A 20,179-nucleotide genomic window follows, 5' to 3' on the forward strand; every position below is an offset into this window, starting at 1 on the left:
TCCGTCTGCTGAACACTGAGCGTTAAACTGGACTCCACTTCTATCTGTTAATACTGCTAATAATGTATATTTAAGATACCTTATACATTTTCTTTTATTCTTATTTTATATTTTTTATTCATATTTCATATTTAAAGGTAGGGTAGGAGATCCTGGATTTTGAGTCCAGCGAAGCTGCATTTTGAAAATACACAGGTAAAAAGTCCCAACCCTTTTCTTCACTTTCCCCCCGAAGGCACGCCTCTAGAGTACATGAACGCGCACGAAGGTGCACGAGTGCTGTTCTGACAACAAGCATCGATCGTTGCCGTATTTAGTATTTAGTATATGATAACTTTATGTTTAATAATGCTAGGTGCTAGCCAAGCTGGCTCTAGTTTAGCTTCCTGCCAAGCTTCTGGACGCGTAATTCGTTCACGGAGCAGGGTACGCGCACAGGGGGAAGGAGGGGGAGGGAGGAGCAGATTGCAGTTTGATAGACGGCATCAGTATCCAATCATTGTGAACGCTCCGTTCAGTATGATTGGATAGTGTTTTTCCTAGATTGTACGTTCTAGAGGCCACTAAAACTTTTCATATTTGTGTCAAAACTTTTAATTAATTGGTTGCAATGGGGGTGTGAAGAGTATTTCAAGCAATATGTAAAAAAATGTTCCAGAAAAAGATCCCCTACCCCGCCTTTAATTTTAATTATCTTTTTATTGGTAGCAGGACAAGGAAGAATTTCACTGCTAATTGTACTGTGTATGATTGTGTATGTGACAAATAAAACTATATTGAATGTTTGGATTTGTTTGTGGTGTTGCAGAGAAAGCGGAGGATAACTGCTGCCATTTTGTGTGTCACTGTTGAAAAGTTAAATGTTTCAGACAGGAGGACGGCACTGAACAGTCTTACGACAGCAGTGGTGTTGATCCTCACCAGTGCCCCAAGCATCATGTTGGCATGCTTTCTTATGGTGTTGTGGCAAAGTTGATTATGGTTGAGCCATAACCGTAGTGGCTATGAGGGCAACTTTTATTCAGAAAGTTGAAATAATATATATTTGAAATAGCAATTGGTGATAAATTTGTGAAACGATAACACAATTATTGTCATGATGGTTGCTAAGTATGCAGAAATCAGATAAATTAATCGGTGAATAAGTGTTTGCCATAATGGGACGGTGAGGCCAGGTCCGTCTCCACAAAGAAAGCAAAGAAAAATGTGTTGTGATTTCCCTAACTGGTTTAATTTCAACTTGGTTTGAGGGTTAACTGTAATTGGATTCTGATTTTCATTGCCGATTTTTAAAGGCTTCCAATAATTGTTAGTTTGTCTAAAGCCACTACAGCGACTGTGGTGAGGATCCTGGAGGCTGTTTCTGAAAGACGGAGCTTATTAGAGCTGCTGATGTTTTCATCGCTGAAAGCTGCAGTCCATTCTTTCCTTCTTCAGAGCTGATTGAAGGGGAACATCGAATGAATGTACGATAACCGCAAAACACTATGTTGAAGAAATGCTTTTTCCAAACACTAAAATAAACACTTTGTATATAATTATGCAAACAAAAACACCGTAATACTAACTCTGTGACTTAATTGAAACAAAATTCTCATTCGTGTGGCTGTTTCCAGAGCAGGGCAGAGATTTATTTATTTTTTCTTTTCTTTCTTTTGAATGACCTACTTGGTCCTCCAACTTTGTGAGGGAAGGGCGGTGAGAAAACATCCCATCTACATTATTAGCATAGTGTACTGGTGATGAATGGGCACATTGTGTCTCTTTGTTGTCTTATTCTAGCACCCCAGAAAGAATGCTGGTACGATTCAGCTCTTGGTCCCGTGATGGGCATCGCTGCCTTTGTGCTTGCTCATTGAGGCCTTCTGTATCTGACTCGCCGGCCCTCCTCGTTTTGGTGAAACTGCAAATTAGTTATTTTCAATCATTTCACTGTGTCAGGCCAAAAGTGGGAGTGAACTTGGATAATGGGAAGATGCCAAAACAGAGGGACACTGATTTCAGTGTCCTGCAACTTTTGACTTTGAATTGTGGGTTATCTGTCTCATGTGGATTATTATGTGGAGTAAATATTTCAGAATGATTATTCAAATCAGTGCTCCAGAATGTTTCTATTATAGAAATTCATAGATGGTACTGATGTTGAAAGTTGACAGCTGCTGTTTTTGTTGTATGTTTTTGTAACTTCATTAATTATTTATCTAAAACTTAAGGCGTTAGTCTTGCTAACAGAGTTAGTTTAAACCAGTCTAGCGGTTTTTGTCCACAGGTTGCAAATGTTTCTTTTTTATGTCGACTGTCAGATGAATATTATAAGAATTAATAGAATTGGTGATGAACGTTGTATTACAGAAAATAGGCACGTTTCCTGGCCTGCTCTTGAAGCTGAATCTTAGTTTGTGTGAGTCCTTTGAGAGGTGTGGCAGTGACTCAAGCATGACTACTCGTGGAAGAAAAGTCAGAAGTAAGCAACTGTGGTCACTGCAATCAGTTTGGTGCAGACATAACTGCCAGATACCAAACAGTGACTGAATATAATAGTCCCGCCTTGGATTAAGAGTGTGTTTCAGGTTAAATGAAAGGCATTTGAATGCTTGTTTTGAAACTGACTGCACTTGTTGGACGTCTCACACAAGATACTAATTTTTATGACATGCAAGATTTTAGTAGCCTGGCTCTCACACAGACCCTTCGTGCTTCGTGCATCTTCGTTACACTTCGTGAGCTCGCACTAGGGTCTGGGCTCACCTTGTTGAGCCCGAAGTCTTCGGTTACCCCATAACCGGGCCCGCCTCTATGCCTAGATCCAATCACAATCGTGGGGCGGGGTGTTAACAGGTATGACGTAGCATCCGGCGCGACAACGAACACAGTCAAACATCTATCATTTACCGCCATTGCCGGACGATTAGCTGCTGCTAGCTCCTGCTTTGCTCGCTGCTGTTGTGTGTTTTGTTTATTTTCCACCACAGACCGAGAGACTGGTCGCGCTCCAACGCGTCACGTCCGCTTTCGATATGATTGGTCGAAGTAGTACGTGACACACACATTGAATTCTCCAATCAGGTTCGAGAGGTTTTTGAATACAACCCCCGCCTACTCACAGCAGAGAACAGCTAGGCAACCGACAAAATTCCAGATGGATGAGAAACATCCATCTGCGTGAGAACCAGGTTAAGATTTTAGTGCTTCGTTCCTTGAATTAAACAGTTGGTAAAATTGCTTGCACAGATGTTTTTAGACTATTCTATCCATTCTATGCTTATTCCTTTTTATGGTGGAGAAGATGCAGCAACAGATTACTGTTACCTCAGCACACCTAGTTCTGAGTTAAACTAAATCAAATAAAAGGAGGAAAAACACACAGACACGAGAAAAATGTTGAGTTTAGATTTATGGCCAAAATGTGAATTATGCGCTTCTTGCCACACACACACAAAATCTGCTCAATAGATTACATTATGGTCATTTACTTGTTCCTTACTTTTTTTTTTTAACGTCTTAACAGATTTCAATAAGTGTTTTTCTTCCAACTTTTCTGTTTTTGTTGTATATCTGGATGGTTTTGAGCTTGAACCGACACTATAACAACTGCCTCGTCCTTGTAATCTTTCCCCCTCAGGAATCCATTTAATTGAGGATTATGTCGTCTCTCCCGATCCCAGCACAAATCCTTGAAAACGCAGCCACTCCCGTCTGTTTAAGTTGTAAACAATAAGGTGGAGGTGAAACGTATAAGTACTGTCTGCCAGAACCCTCCAGCCCGCTAATCCCAATCACCACTGCACCTTCTCTCGTAGCCTTTTATGGGGCCGCTTCTTACAAAGACTTCTTAACTGATTTATATCGCGCTTTCTAAAGTGCTTTTCAGCATTCACCCGAGTCGGGACAAAAAGATTTATTAAAGTCGAGGCTTCTGTGCTTCGCATAAAAGTGGAAAAATATGGAAAGGAAGTTAAAGTATTAAAGTTACAGCTCATTCCTCTGCAGTTTCAGCTGAGGTGTGTGTTGTTGGGAAGATCCGTCAGTCAGATTTGCAGTGACTAAAACAAAGCAGACGTATGGCTCGGCGATAGAAAGATCGCAAAATTAGATCAGGATTAAATTAACGTTGATCTCCGTGATCAGCGTGTGACGTTTTCAGTCGATCCATCTACAGAGCCATCAGTTTGTCCCTCAGAACACTTCTGTCCTCTTGTTGGTGGTCATGCGCCTCTAAGCTAACCACCAAGACAAAAACAAACGGGAAGCGAAAAAACAATGACCTGCCAGCGGACTGAGGAAGGAAACTAAGCAGAAACATAGAAGAGAAGCGGGGTGAGACTGAGACTGAATTTGCATTATCTTCCCAAACTGTCAAAGCAGTTGTCACAAAAGGTCCCATTGCATCAGTGACATGGAAGTGGTTTGGATCCAGTAAAATGATAAAGAGCAGATTAATACAATGGTGCACACTTGGTCATCGGCTGGTGAGCGCCAACCCCATGGTCTACGCAGAGAGCATGAAAATGCGAGCTTATGCGACGAGTCACAAAAGCATCTCGGCCTCGTCCATGGCTGCCGTCCCAAATGAAAAGCATTCAAAACGAAGCAAAGAGATTGCGGCATTGGTTTCAGATTTCATAGCAAAAAAGACATGATTTAAATGTCTCGTAATCCAGACCTTTATTTAATTAGTTTTTATTTAATTACAAGGTGAGAAAACTTGTCTGTTTGTGCGGTTTGTCTATGGTCTCACTGAACTTTGGTTAATAAACTGTCCTTAAGTTGAAGTATATTTGCTTTATATTACGGTCATTATTATTACATGACAGAATACCACGAACTCTGCTGGGAAAAAGATTGAGATTGGAAACTTTATTTCTGGATTTCCTTTTTTTTTTTTTTTTTGCTAAGATGTATTCCCTCTACCGACGCTTTTGAACAAACAAACAAAAAATTTGAACTTCCATGACATGACGGGTCAGAGTAAAAGGATGAGTTGATCTAAAATTGAAGAGGAACTCCTGCACACTGTTTTATTGGCTCTGCCTTTCCTTTTGAAGGCTAGAGGTAAAAAGTGATGTGGAGATATATTGCTTAGACATAGGTTTTTATTGCCCTAACGCCACTGAGATCAGACACTTATTCAGAGTGTTCGCTGTGTGTTTGAGATAAAACCAGTCGGGTTGTGTCGATTACCACCAAGATAGCGCTGCTGTTGGGATCTACAGCTTGGTGTCACTCCTTAAGCAAGAGTAGAGAAGTACTAAAAGCTGTTATTGTAAATGTAAATATAAAATGTAAATGTACTTTAATTATACAGCCCTTTACAGACAATCCTTACGATGTACCAAAGTGCTTTACAGCAGGTAATAAATAAAGAGAAGAATAAGTAAAAACAATAAAAGAACAGTGAAAGCAATAAAATACAACAATATTGAAAAAAATATTGGACATGCAGAAAGATTTGTAGTCTGTTGACAATTATGCCACAAAACTACTTGTACTTGTTAAGAGATGTTTGGCATTTTTGTGTGTTAAAAGTTCAAATTAAAGGCTGTGTGACAAAAATGTCCTTCAGTAAACCGCTGGTCCTTTGGGTAGGTGATGGCATACCTGGGCTACATCGCTGAGTCTGTGGCCATAAGCAGCGGTAGTTCATGATGATGATGATAATGAAAACACAATTATTGTATCTGTACCAAAATATTTGCTCAATACTCTGCATCAAAATATCCATATTATTTTCCTTAAAGAGGATTTACTCCCCAACATTTCTCTTGATGGCAGGTTGTCATAGAACACACATTTAGTTCTGGCCTTGTGACCTTGAAAAAGATTCTTACAGTACTGTCAAAACTCATGAGACGTTCAGTATCTGCAGTTGTTCTTTCAATGATTCTGGTTTCTGACATCCATCTTTATGTCCCTCAGTAAGATCTGACAGTAGCAACTGATGAAAAGATGCTATATAGCTTAAGTTGTTACAGTTCCTCATGTTTGAACATTTGCTGCAATAAGGTTTGCAGCTTTTTTTCCCCCCAATTAAAATAGGTCTGTGCGATATGGGGAAAAAGTCATCAAATATTCTTTTTTTTTTATATCGGTCGATATCGATCACAATATAAATCAAATCACTATTTTTTGTGAATTTTAAGTGTTCCCTGTTACTCTTAATTGAGATTTGAAGATATCAGAAGGTTCATTTTTAATTGAATATTTATTTTCTGTCAAAGTTGAACATGACATGTGACACTATACAACTGTTTCAAATAAATACAGAACAGGTATTTTAAATTAAAATCCTGTATCTGACTGGTCAACTTATCAAAGAAAGTTTGCATTCTCCGTGCTCAAGGTGGCGCTGCTTCAGGTGATGAAAAAGATTAGTGGTATTCCGTCTTTGTCGGAACACGCACTACTCGCACTACTCTGTTTCATGTCGGACTTGGAAAAAACCAAAATAGCTCCACACCACCGAACTTTTTGGGCCTTTCTCATCAACGATGTCATCCCTTACGCCTTCCATCATTTCTTCCGAGGGAGCACTCATTTTCTGCTGAAGCAGCACAAACAAACACGCCACGGCGTTCAGCACAGCGCATCTCTGGTTGTCATTGGCTATTCGTATTGTCTGTCAAAGATGGACAAATGTAATCTATCAAAGTATATCGACCATGTTTCGTATCTCTATCGGGGAAAAGTTAATCCTCAATATTTATCGTTTTTATCCCCGAGCCCTAATTAAATGTAACTATCATCCGTTTGAGTCCAGTAGTCTTGAAACATCCCACTATCACTGCGCTTGGGTGGCGTGCCACCGTTGCTCTAAAGTTTAGAAATATCTGACCTAAACTATCTTGGTCATCTCTTTCACTGTGGTCTTACTTGACTTACATTTACCAAAGTAAACTTTCTCCGTCATCCAGAAAAGGCCGGTCGTCCACCTTGAAAGGTCCAGAAAGAAGTGACAGGATGGTGCGGTGTTCCATCAGGCGAAAGCTCACAGGGTGCAGAATCTCTCGACTACTTGATAAAATCAACCGAATGTCTATTTTTAGCTGCAGGTGTTGCTACAGTGTAACTTTTGAGGACTTATGAGAAACGGATGAAAGCAGAGTTCTTAACAGATTGTCGTTGGTGTGAAGTGGGTTACAAAGGTGAGGCTTGATGTTGGCAAACATCCAGCCCATCGTCAGTGCTCAAAATCTCACTTAAATGCACTTCTAATGATTTTCTATGGGAAAGTTATGCAACATTTTTGCAGCTCCAGGTTCACAGATGGCAAATGATAGTTGGCATCGCTTTAACCAGCCGGAGCAGAAGAATCCTGTCCCGCAGTGGTCTGTAATGCCCAGTCTAAGAGGATTTGCTTAAGTGTTTGGGATCAAAATGTCATTATTGGTAATTAACAGGAGCAGCTGACACGGTATAAGAAACGGACCAACACATTGTGGAAAAATAGCACTCGCTTGTCTGCCTGTTTAATATTTAAACTTGGTTTGTATGCTGCGTACATTATCACGTTAAATGAGATGTAATTTCCAACACTTCCTTACCAAAACGTCCGTGTTAAGAACCCCTCAGATCAGATCGGGTTTCTATAGATTTCAGGTTTTATCACTGATCAAGAACAGAAAAACGAGGGGGGGAGCACTTTCTTTCACAGCTGCTCAACATGTTGCTCAGAAATCAGCCACTGCTGAAATTGTTTAGGAGCGATGTTTTAAAAAAATAAAATCTAGGGCTGGGCAACGATTAAAATTTTTAATCTAGTTAATCACATGATTTCCCTGATTAATCATGATTAATTGTATTTGTACGTAAAATCCAAAAGTAGTGTATAGCCTTTAGCATTTAGTTTTATTTTAAATGTGCTGCCATATGAATGAAAGTGCCATAACATTTGTTGTGCAAACACACTTTTAACATCAGCATCTTTCTGTAGTTTTTATGTAGAAGCCTCGCTCCACTGTCTGTTTCCTTGAATGACTTGCTGCTATCAGTTGTGTGTTTTGCCTTTAAGCGATATTTTAGACTGGAACTACTACGCTGAGAAGACAATTCAACTTGGCAGTGTTTACAGATGACTTTGGTTCTGTCGACTCCGCCGTCTGGAAGAACTTTAAAATGAAAATGGCCGAGTAAAAGTTCTGTACCCTTCTCCATGTTTGGTGGATCCGCCGATTACTTTCTTTTCCGGTTCCGCAGCAGACAGCAACAGACTTTTACAAAATAAAAGCCTGTGAGCAACAGACTTTTACAGTAATAAAACAAGGGTGGTTTTTGGTGTAGTGGGTTGAGCAGGCGCCCCATGTACAAGAGGCCATAGTCCTCGCTGCAGCTGGCCCCGGTTCAAGTCCTGCATCGGACGGCCCTGTGCTGTGTGTCGTTCCCCCTCTCGCTGCCCCCTGTTTCCTGTCTCTGAACTTTCCTATCCATTAAAGGCACAAAAGCCCCCTAAAATGTTGTTTTTTTTTAATTAAAGAAAAAAAAAACATACGTTAATGTGCGATTAAAATATTTATCGGCGTTAAATAATTAATGCGTTAACGCGATAATAACAAGTTAACTCACCCAGCCCTAAAAAAATCATTTGAATCCAATGTAGCGCTCCTTATTTTTTCACTAAACTCCAAAGATAGCCAGTCTCATGTTCATTTATAAATCATCGACTTGTTTTTGACTGTTCATTAAGTGTTGAACACTACTGGTGGAACTTGAGCGGACATTTTCTTAGTGTTTGTGCTCCTTTAACCCCCTTTTCAAAGAGAGGTCCATTTCCTAGCTTAATTCTTATGAAATTGCACTTGAGGGGAAGTAAGGAATAAAAGCTAAGAGGAGATTTGTAGATGAGAAGGTTGCAGAAAAATGGTGATCGGCTCTGCAGAGCTTAACTGCAACTCATCGCCAGTCTAAATAGTTTCAGCAGGCACATTTATTGTCCATTTGGAAGAAAAGCCACCCAGTTTAGATAAGCACTTACCTTTTTTCCAAGTTGACATGAATGTGTTATATCCTTGACACTCTCTGTAATGAAAAAGTTTCTCTTATCTTTAAGTTTTACAGCTTTGGAAACTTTAGAGGGAAGTGTTGTGGGTTCATGTAAAGGAAGGGGGGGCCTCAAGGAGGAAATACCTCAGCCTGCTTGAAATGTTCTTCCAAAAAATGGCATTTTCCTCTCTTAAAAGTTGGTTCACGTTTAACAAAAGTTGGTTCACGGCTAAAGGAAGCACTCTGCTTCTTTATAAAACCTTAACATGACACACTTGCTGGAGTAGACGGTGATTTGTTGTCACAGATGAGGAAGAACATCTGTGCCTGAGCAGAAACCACAAACCTCTCCTGTCTGTTCTCCTTCACTGAAGCACTCCCGCAGCTTATGAAGTGTTTATCTTTGCTATAGCACAAAGCGTGCGGGCGGCCTCTTTTGTATAAGCTGTAAATATCCCTTCCAAGCTCTTGTGTGGGTTTGCGATGACTGTCCCAGTTTGTAATGCTTTTCAGTGATTATCATTGTCCAAAGCACTAGATATAATAGTGGGAAAAATTCTTCAGTAATGACGGCCCTTGCTGTAATGCCACTCCCCAGCGCCTTCCCTCTTGGCCTGATGGATTTGGGGTTTTCCTCCCAACTGTCACTGACAGCTGACCATGTCCTCATGAAGCACTTCCATCTGCACTCCACGGTGCAGCCAGCTAAAAGACGAGCAGGAGGGGAGGTGCAATCGAAGTGAGATGTGACTTATGGCTGCTGAGTTGAGATGTGCCTGTCGGATAGTTGCAGTACGAGGTTATACTGAATCTTCTGTGTTTTATTATCAATGAGTGAAAACATAATAAACACAAATTTTAGCTTGAAATCAGTTTGCTATAGTGGGTTAAAGATGGATTAAGACTTCTGGAGACCCTTTGAGAGCAAAAACTGCTGAGTCATCAAGCCTGTATAGCAATTGCAAATAATGTTCTGATAGTGGATGTTGAGAAATATGTTGTCGGTTCTGAATCGACTAACGAATTGGACATTAAAGCGTTTCAAATCTGCGAAAATGTAGCCTAACATACCATGGTGTTACTCAGCAGAGGTCATGAATTGGTCTATAATTAACATGTGTTTGGAACGAAGGATGGAACAGGAAATGGAAAGAAGGAAGGAAAAGACATCGGCTGTATTCATTATGTTGATGGGCTCTTTAATGTTGGAGAATTTTTTTTTTTTTTAAAGTTTGACTCGCAGATCCAAATAACAAATCCAGAAGGGCAGCTGATTTACGGAGCCCATCTTTATTGGATCTTTGTGATGATCAAATAAACAGATCTATAAGAAGAAAAAAAAAAACAATTAGCCGTCCGAGAGGCAAGCCTCTTACTTACGCTCTCATTTGTCCAGGAAGTTTGTATGCCGTGCACAAAGCCCCTCTACAACAAATCATTCCATGCAGAGCCACTCAGGGGTACAATGCAGTCAATAGCGTACCACTTCCGTGGCTGGCATGGTCATGGGAGCCCCCCGGGGTGGTGATTTAGAGAGGACCTGATCCTGCGGCATATGGCCAGCAGGGAGACATGGAGTTGTTTGTTTGGCAGGATGGCCAAAGGCTGAGGCCGTTTTCAAAGCAACCTCCACCTCTGGTTGCCGGGACGGGGAAATCATCCCTTACTGTGACTGAAATGATAGCCGAAGTCATGGAAGAACAGGAGGAAATGTCAGGAACTGCTTAGAGCAAAAAACATTTTGTATTTGTGTTAATCTTCCACTTTTAGTGAACTGTCTCAGAGAGACTTTTGTTGTGAAATGTAACCGATAACAACATTTTTTTGGTGTCAGAGGACCTTGTAAATGAGTTCCAGACAAGAGCTGAGAAGATTATTTGCAGTGAATCTCTTTGGGGGAGATCATGCAAAATCTGTCTTGTAGTCTGGCCGACTACTGTGTGAGGGTTCATTTGACTTTTCGGTTTCTTCTTAGCAGGGGTTGGCTGTTCCTTTTTGCTGAAACGGCTTGTTCTTTTCATCCCCTCGGCGCTGCTCCTGAGCAAATGGATTTTACCTTATAAAATCTGTCATCCGGTCAGTGCAACCCCCACATCTTGCCTCTGTTCTGGCGCAAGGTTTGATCTTTAATATATCTACATCCCACATCTGCGTGTCAAAAAAAGCCCACAAAGCTCGAGCTTTGCTTCGGATGACTCACGGGTTGGTTTTTCCTCAAACAGCAGGGCCATTAATCACGCTCTGCATTACATACTTCCAGTTTGCAGAGTCTATGAAGGACAGCATCCTCCTGTCTTTGGAAGTATCGCTGTCACTAGACTACGTCATATAATTCAACTCTACATGGCTTTGTACTCAACATTTTTGCTCAAGGAAATCAATTAAAACCTTGTCCTAATGGTTTGGACCCACCACCTGGCTAACTTTAGCACACTAGCAGGCCAAGGTATCCAATGAACAGCTTCCAGTAGGTGTAAACGGCAGCAGCTCTGGTGCTTTGTCTACGCAGGATTTCTGCCCCAGTTATTTTATTTTTTTTTTATTATCTCTGTTGAAATGTCACCCTGTCTGCAGATAAAGCTGCTGTGCATCTCCCCTAAAGCAAGCAGCAAACATAGTTTTATTTAGATGGGTTATTCCATTGTTCCTATTCAGTTTTTGCTCTGCAGAAAGGTTTTTGCTCATTGACACATTTCCCCTCTTGTAGTAGTTATTTTATTGTTAAGGATCTTTCATATTAGTGACACATATGTGACACATTTCAGCAGCTTAATCTTAATGATTTCTATTCTGCCAGTTCTGTTTAGTCAGCAGTGTTTTATCTTTTGTGTGTACATCATATACGTACATGCAGCTCAGCCTCACTTTGTGACTGCTGTGTAATGACTCATCAGAGTTTGCAGTGTGTTTCTTTTTATTTTCAAATGTCCGATGAGAACAGATGCAACCTGTCCCGGTGAACATGTTAGTTTGTCTGTGGTTTGCCGCTGTGTTTCATTTACACTGTTGGATTTCGTGCCTGGCTTTATTATCAGCTGCAGCTCTGCAGGAGCAGGTTGTTCCTTTTTTCATTATCTGCCCGTTTTGTGCTGCAGAAAGGCAACAGTCACCCCTTCTAATGTGATAATATCTTCTATAGTAACACTCACTGTTATGACTACATACAAACACTGCACTTTAGTTTGTTTTGCCAGGCTTTTGGGTCTGACATAGTTGCTATTGCATTGCGTTCTGTTACACTTTCCTCAAAACAAAACAACATTTGAGATTTAAGTGTGATGTGGATATGCTTTGCGCTCACTGGGCATTTGAGCTGCCTTCTCTGTTTGCTTTCTCTCACGCCAAATCCAAGCTGGTATTTTTTTTTTTTTTTTTTGTACAAAAGGCACAGCACTGTGGAGCTTTCATTCTCTTTGGTCGGGGGATTTTGATGCCAACCACTCAGTGACTCAGTGATGTGACAGTCCCTGCTCTCATTAGAGAAGGTTCACTGTGTCCAGAGGAACACACGGGACAGTGACAGGAGCTGCTGTCGCTCCAGCCCAATATCTTTGTCTCGTTTAACAAGCTTTGCAGCTTTACTGGAAATTCCACTTGTCACCAGAAGTCTACTCACTTGGCACTTTTTGAGGTTAATATTTAATGCTTACAACTGGCTTTATCGTATGAAACAGTGGAAACTAATGCAGTCCCAATGAGCTCAGCATGCCATCTTAATGAATAAGACCAGTAAGCTGCTGTTGATGTATCATTTTGGTCATCTTTTTTTAAAAATTTGTCATAAGAGAACATCTTAAAATCTCAGTGAGCAGGAATCTGGATTTCAACTTTCTCTCATGGTGACATTCCTGATGGAATCGCACCCCACGTTGGTTAGTGCGCAGGTATTTTTCCCAAGTCAAATTACAATGTTGAGACAAATTTGGTGTACGTGACTGTCGAAAAGAGATGGACTGGATCAGAGTCCACTTTGCTCTGCTTCTCCCAAGATAATTAGCTCTACGAGCACCTAGAAGGCCTTCAAGTTGGTTTTAACTTTTAGTTTTTTGACTGAAATTCTGCTGCTCGAGTGACACAAAAAAGTATTTTCTAAGCTTTTATTCTGAACCTTTTTAATGGCTCATGTAGAAGTTGAAATATGGGAAAGGTCTAGATTGTGTGCAGCCAAGAATAGGCTTCAGGGGTTTCATAAAGGGCGTGACCGTAAGAACAAAACTGCTCACTGGGCTGATCATTCCACAGAGTGTTCACTCTGCTAAAGCTCTGTTGTACAGAAACATACTAATTAGACCAACACTGTAGTAATCCGTTGTTTGTGCAGACACTAGATGAGGGTAAAACTGTATGCTAATATTTCATCTTGTGTATTCCAGGAGGCTTCTCGGTGGTGTTCCTGGCTCGCACACACAGCGGTGTCCGCTGCGCTCTCAAAAGGATGTACGTCAACAATGTGCCGGACCTAAATGTCTACAAGAGGGAGATCACTATCATGGTGAGAGCATGTTCGCCCGGTCGTTAGTTTCATTAGCTCCAAATGTCCTTTAACTCGGCTTACTCAGAGTTGGACAGAAATAATAAAAAAAAAAGGTTCATCTCAACACTGTTAATCTCTGCCTTCCCTACACCTTCCCACACTCTGAATCATACTTCCCTTTTTGTGTACAGAGGGATTTATTTGCACTCGAAGGTCTTGAGCTCATGATCTGAAGATTCCACGAGGACCTTTATCAGTTTTCTTGCATAATTCCCGGAGAGACTCGAACCCTCGTAGCTTGTCCTCTTTGGAGTCCTATTTCTATTTCCAGTCTGGCAGAGCCAAATTCTTTTGGTCGTGAGCTGGATGGCATTGTATGATGCACCTGGTCTGGGGACGAATACCTTTTATCTGTCATGCAGAGCAAAAGCTGATTACGTTAGTTAATTCAAGGTTGTTTTTTTTTTTTTTTATATCATTCATAGTTGAATATTTTCAATAATTCCAAAGCCTTCAAAACGAGTATGACAACAGCAGATGTCTCATCACCAGTGTTGGACCCCAGTGTGCCAGCGAGCAGCTCACTCTGAGCTGTTCAGCCAGCTGTGTGTGTGTGTGTGTGTGTGTTTACTGCCTCATCATCTGGAACAATGTGTAATACTCCCCCCCACACACACACAGCTGACCTTAAACGTTGACACAGTTCTGGCCTGTTGGGACGCTGCCTTAGGTGTGTCGGTTTCCACATCACACGGCAGCCTCTCTTTTCATGCTGGCATTTAACAACTGACAAACAAAACGCTGTGATGCTGTAATCCGGTGAATAAGCAAAGTAAACTCTGCAGAGTTGAGGGTTCATTGTGGTATAAGAACATAAAAGTACACAGAAAACATCCTTGCTGTTCGCAGGAGCCAGAAGTTGAGCTTTTTTTTATGGGTGCATTCATGCACCCATAAAAAATACGTCTTGATTTAGATTTTCACTTATTTGCATACGTACATGCACTTAAACAAATTTAAACCAGTAGTTGTGAACAGTTCCACACCGACTCAAAGGCCGTTGTTCAAAGTTGAATCCACTGAATGTGATGGTCTGGCTGTAGATTTGCATCAGCAGAGTTACTGGCCTGTCTGCGACTTGTCTAACGTGTTTGACTGGTGTCTTCTTTTAAATGTGTTTTGCATTTGTCCAACAAAGCAGAGCAGTATTTTAAACTGCAGTTTCCATGCATCATTTTATGTTTAACACTGAGTAGCAACATGGGATCAGGTCGAATATGAAACCATGAGTCAGCAAAAATGCGTTTACACAATCCAGCAACTGTATGTTTTTATGCTTCTGCTTTGTGTTGCAGGTGTTTTTTTTTTTTTGTTTGTTTTTCTTGCTCCACCTCTTGTGTCAGTGTTTGTGTCAGTCTCCTGATCACTAACATCTTTTCGTCCCATCTGCAGAAAGAGCTGTCGGGCCATAAGAACATCGTGGGGTACCTGGACTCCACAATCAGTTCAGTTTCAGACAGTGTTTGGGAGGTTCTAATCCTCATGGAGTATTGTAAAGGTATAGCCTCTTTTTGTAAATATGAACATGTTTTCTATCATTATCAGTTCTGTGTTTTAACAGTTGATGAGTTTCTGTTAGAGCTTTATTATAGTTCCTACAGCTGTTGGAAGGTCTGTTGAATTATTGAACAAACTATTGGCTTTGTTCTCAGACATTATGTAGTCATATTCTGTATTTTTCTAAATAACCTATGTTCATATTTTGTACTTGTCCACTCTGCTCATACTACACAATGTATGTCCCTGAATGGCCCAAGACTTTAAGATGGCATAACTGGACTAAATAACTGGGGCAGATAGCTTCTCCGTTGTGTCAGATGGGTCTGTTACATTAGATACACGCCTAAAACATCACACACACACACACACACACACACACTGTTTATCACATCCCAAGAACATGACATGGACGGTGGTTGGCCTGTTCCTGTCACTAATAACTGGCCAATTATACTCGGTTGCATGTAAGTCCAACCTCTGTAAGATAAATGTGAAGAAGATAAATATGAACTCTGTCACACCGAGCCCTGCAGCTCTGTCATACTTTACCTGTGACCAAAATAAATACTTGTTGTTCTTGGGCTTCCAATGAAAGAATCGGGCTAACACTACCACAGTACAAGCAAACGCCATCACAAAATCGCCAAGTGAACATCTGAAAAATCTGTTCTTAGTGGAAGCAACAGCTGTTAAAGCTGGCCTTAAAAACAGCTGGCTGTTGCATCACATCCGTTCAGTCAGTGGTGCGAATGTAAACATGAGAAATGCCTCCGAGGGATATTATAATTCTCAGGGAAGCACCTAGGTGCCTTCAGGGAGTCCCCCAGAACTTTGTGGTATCTTTTTTTTTTCTTCTTCTCCTTTTTATATCACTTTTTTAGTTGGTTGTGGTTATTCTGTTTTGATGAGACAAATTGATTGGTTAAATAAAAGTATAGACTCAAAACTATTTCATTTTTTTCTTTCAATGTCAATTGCAGCTTTATATATTTTATTTCTTCACATATGCAGCGGTGATAATAGGAAATGATCACTATGTAGAAATGAAAGCCATGTGATTCAGCAGAAAAGCTGTCTTAACGCTGTGCTCGCTGGCTAAATACAGTCCCAGAATTTGTTCAAAAATGCCTCATGATAACAGCTCAATACATTTTTGTGGCTCTCTCTGCTTTCCGCATTGATCATGGCAGCTTGCTGACTCGGCGTTTCCTTTTTAAATATTTCATGCACTCTTGCCACAAGTTTACGTGCACACATTTATCTGGTTCGAGGAAATAAACAGATTGTAAGCTGTGACCTTCACATTGTCAGACATGCTAGCAGGGATTGCTCGTCCGGCCAGAACCGATGACCTGTGTCCACTCTGTCTTGCAGCGGGTCAGGTGGTGAAGCAGATGAACCAGCGGTTAAATGTGGGCTTCAGTGAGGCTGAGGTCCTCCACATCTTCTGCGACACCTGCGAGGCTGTGGCTCGCCTGCACCAATGCAAGACGCCCATCATCCACAGAGACCTAAAGGTAAAGAGAGCATTAGCCCTTCCCTGTCCTCATCTTAATTATGTTTTGTTGGTTTATAAACCATGAATTGCTTTCAGAGTCCGGTTGAATGACTGATTTTCAACTCTGGTTTATGCTGTAATTCAATCTATAATGAATCCTTAATGTTCTCCTCTGCTGAAAATCAAGTTTTTAGCCCTGTTAGCATGTCCACGAGTCATATCCCAAGTGAGTGCTACGACTGAAGATTTCTGTGTGAAATCTGCAGAGCAGCATCCACAGTCTCAGAAAGGCGAGATCTGACAGCTTGTATGTTTTATGTAGAACGTAAAAATCCCGTTCTGTGAGCACTTGTGTTGCCCAAAGATGTCAATCTGTGACAGACCTGGATTCTGGTTATGTGGCGACATTTCCGTGTCTCTGAAAATACCAGAGACGTCACAAATCTGCGGTATTAGTTAAGAAAATCTGACCAAAATCGGCACTTAACGATGAAGAATGGACTCCAGCCATTTATCCAGAGGAGAGCGCAAGAACATGCAGACAAGTCGCTAAGAAGATGTGTTTTAATCATCTAAAGTGTTATCGGTCTGCCCCCGTCAGAGAGAAGAAATTATGAATGCGAGAGGGAGAACGGGAAATAAACTTTGTGGTGGACAGCTCGTACGTGCAGTGTCTCCTGGATGAATAGTTTGGAGCAGCTTCAGCCTTAATCACTCAAATTAAGGTGTAAAATAAATTAATTAATGACTCTCTGTCCAGCAAGAGACCACTCTGTCCCACTTTGCCCGGGTCGGTGTCTTGCTGAGATGAAGCGAGTACAAGCGCTCGCCACAGTTAGAGGCCCACGAGTCCTTGTTGTTTTTGTTTTTTTTCTTTCAGGAACACTGATGAGTTTTTAGTGTGACTTCAAAATGAAAAAGCTTCTCTGGCCTTGTCCAAAACATACTTCATGTGGTTAAGAAATATCTGTCAATACAGATGCAACTATTTTCTTAATTCGCTTGGATTTATGCTGTCAAATGGAAACAGTTGGGGGAAAAAAAGGGGGAAGTTGAAGGAAAATGGTTCCAAACATCTTGTGTTTAATGTATTCTGACATGATGTTACATTATGCAGTTTATTTCATAGAACGTTTGTAAAATCAGTTATTTGAATCTGCCTGGTCAGCAGACAACACCTTGATTTCATTCCAACTTTTCTGCTTGCTCTTACGGCCCTCATCATCTGCCCCTCTGTTTGTGGCCCACCCACCATCCTTCCCTCTTTTCTTCTCCTCCTCTTCCTTCAGGGCTCCAAAATGACTCTTTCAGGCCAGAAAAGCCAGCACACGTTAAAGTTCCTCCTTCACCATCCGTTATTTTTCTTTCATGGATGGAGTTGAGGTTCAGAATTTGGCTAAGAGCCAGCTGAAGCCTCCTTGTCCTGATGCTCACAGGCTCGTGGTAATTTCCCACCCTGGTTGAATTCTCCTCAGTGGCCCATCAGTGGGCTGCTGTACTCTGTCCAGTTGGACAGGCCTCTAAACAGTGCAGTCCCTTCAGCTGCACAGGCCTGTCCTCTGTTCGCCGTCTATCTGTTCGGCCTACACAGATTACATAACATTGCAAGGACACAAAAGACCATGGAGGCCCAGTCACGCATCGCCAGGGGAAGTGAGATTGCAAAAAAGCCCCTTAACCCTGAGCTGTCAACAGATTGAGACACTCTGTGGCGCTTGCAATAGCTTGGTTTTTTTCCTGTCTGTTTCAGATCTTCTTCTCTTCTTTGTAACATCTCCTTCAAATAGCTCACTGGATCTCTGTTCTCACTCTTTTTCTGATGCTTTTGTTTTCTAATGGCCTTTTACATCTTTCTTTTATTTCTGTCCCCGTCTCATTCTTTGCCAACTGTTTCCCCACCTGCTTTCATTTGTTTCTTGCATTTACTCAAATGTTCTCCCTACACTTGTCTTATTCTGTTACGTCACAGACACTTGCTGTTTCTATTTGGTGCACTCAGAAGTTAAATATTAAGGGAAAGATGAGGCCTCAACATCACAAAATACTGAGTGGTGCAACTAAGCTTCACCGAAACGTAACGTAACTGTTTTTAAGCGCACATTAGTTCGTGGTTCTGGCATTTAAGTCTCTTAAAAAGCAGCTGTATGCATTTTTTTGTCATCCGTTCTCATTTTGATGCCAGTTGGAAAGAGCTGCTGTTTGGTTGTTTGAGGATTTATTTGCCTTACTCTCTCAATTCAAACTGATGTGATTTTTGGTGGAAAAATGCATCTCTGTCATGATTGAAGTCCAACTCTTGGCCTCTTGGGACTGAAGGCACTTTCTTTCTTTTATTTTTTTTCATTTTGGGAAGTATTGCTTGAAGTTTGTTGAAACTTTAATGAGCCAAGATGACATTCATGGAGTGTTGAGGACAAAATATGACTTGGAAACACGTTTAAAATGTAAAACAAAACCGCTTTTTCTCTCTCTAACACACACACACACTCAGATGTGTTTACACTAGAAAAGCTGCATTTGTGACAAAGACAAGCCCTCCAACCTGCATTACAGTCTCTGCTCTTAATTCTCCCTCTTTATAAAGTCTAAATATTCTGTCTGTTCCTTCACCAGGTTGAAAATATCCTGCTTAATGACCAGGGAAGTTATGTGCTGTGTGACTTTGGCAGTGCCACTCACAAGGTTTTGCTGCCACATAAAGATGGAGTGACTGCAGTGGAGGATGAGATCAAGAAGTAAGTGTTTTCAGAAGTCATAGAAGTCAGTGCATGCACTAATGAGTAGTTTTGATTGGTCTCTTGTATTTCCCCTAAAACTACTATGGGAGATCCCAGAGTTTGAGCACTGAATTCCCCTAAATCGCCACAGCATGACACACAGGATGGAAATTTCTTGTCATGTTATTTACTTCCTGGATCGTCTCAGTTCTTCAAAATGTTGGACATCTCAAGTAAATCCACCTGTTGCACAAGTCTTTCGAAGACATTTCAACTCGTCACAGTAGGAAAATCCCAGGTTGCATTAATGGTGCTTAAATGCCTTTTTACCCCTTTTCAGCCATCTTGAACCAGTTGCTTTAACAGTTGTGAGTTGCGTCATCTTTGGAACCTTCTGAGAATGCTTTCCTACTGTTCCGAGCTCCACCACAGAGCCCCATCTTTATATCATATTGAACAACTTTTAAAAACACAGCTGCTGCTGCTCAGTGTGGTGCGGAAGGCAACATTCACAAACATCAACATCCAGTAGCAAAGAAAGTGGGAGTTTACAATGACCTTGTGTGCTCAGACTGCTGCAGTGGCGTAACAAAGTCCGAGACGGTTTATACCCACAAAGCGAAAGAATAGGTAGCGAAACACCATCCACTTCTGTGCAAGTGAACCAAAAATATGCACGCTGCTGCAAAAGCAACTCTGTTGACCCTTTGCAAATGTTCTATCAGGAGGTGGTGACTGGCTCATTTGTTCTACTGTTGTCGATTGTGTTTGTTTTGTGTCAAATCTCAGTCAGGTCGGCTCACTTTCCCACATTTGCAGCGGCAGTAAAGTGCAATGTGGGTTGCTTATCAGCAGTATATGACTTCATCACACTAAGCATACAGAAACCATCAGGCCTTTGAACTGTGGTGAATCAGGCAGTCTGTCCTTTTTCATAAAGGAGCTGAACTTGTT

General features: G+C 41.2%; 1 protein-coding gene across 1 annotated transcript in view; it reads left to right on the forward strand.

Annotated features, from left to right (window-relative positions):
* Positions 1-20,179, forward strand: part of bmp2k (BMP2 inducible kinase) — a 51,295-nt gene that overhangs the window by 8,463 nt on the left and 22,653 nt on the right. Inside the window, exons 2-5 of the mRNA XM_075467242.1 lie at positions 13,350-13,468; positions 14,903-15,008; positions 16,385-16,527; positions 19,122-19,243. Of these exons, the coding sequence (XP_075323357.1) occupies positions 13,350-13,468; positions 14,903-15,008; positions 16,385-16,527; positions 19,122-19,243 (490 nt within the window). The remainder of the gene's footprint in view (positions 1-13,349; positions 13,469-14,902; positions 15,009-16,384; positions 16,528-19,121; positions 19,244-20,179) is intronic.

This window comes from Odontesthes bonariensis, chromosome 6 (genome assembly GCF_027942865.1).
Source record: "Odontesthes bonariensis isolate fOdoBon6 chromosome 6, fOdoBon6.hap1, whole genome shotgun sequence".
NCBI lineage: Eukaryota > Metazoa > Chordata > Actinopteri > Atheriniformes > Atherinopsidae > Odontesthes > Odontesthes bonariensis.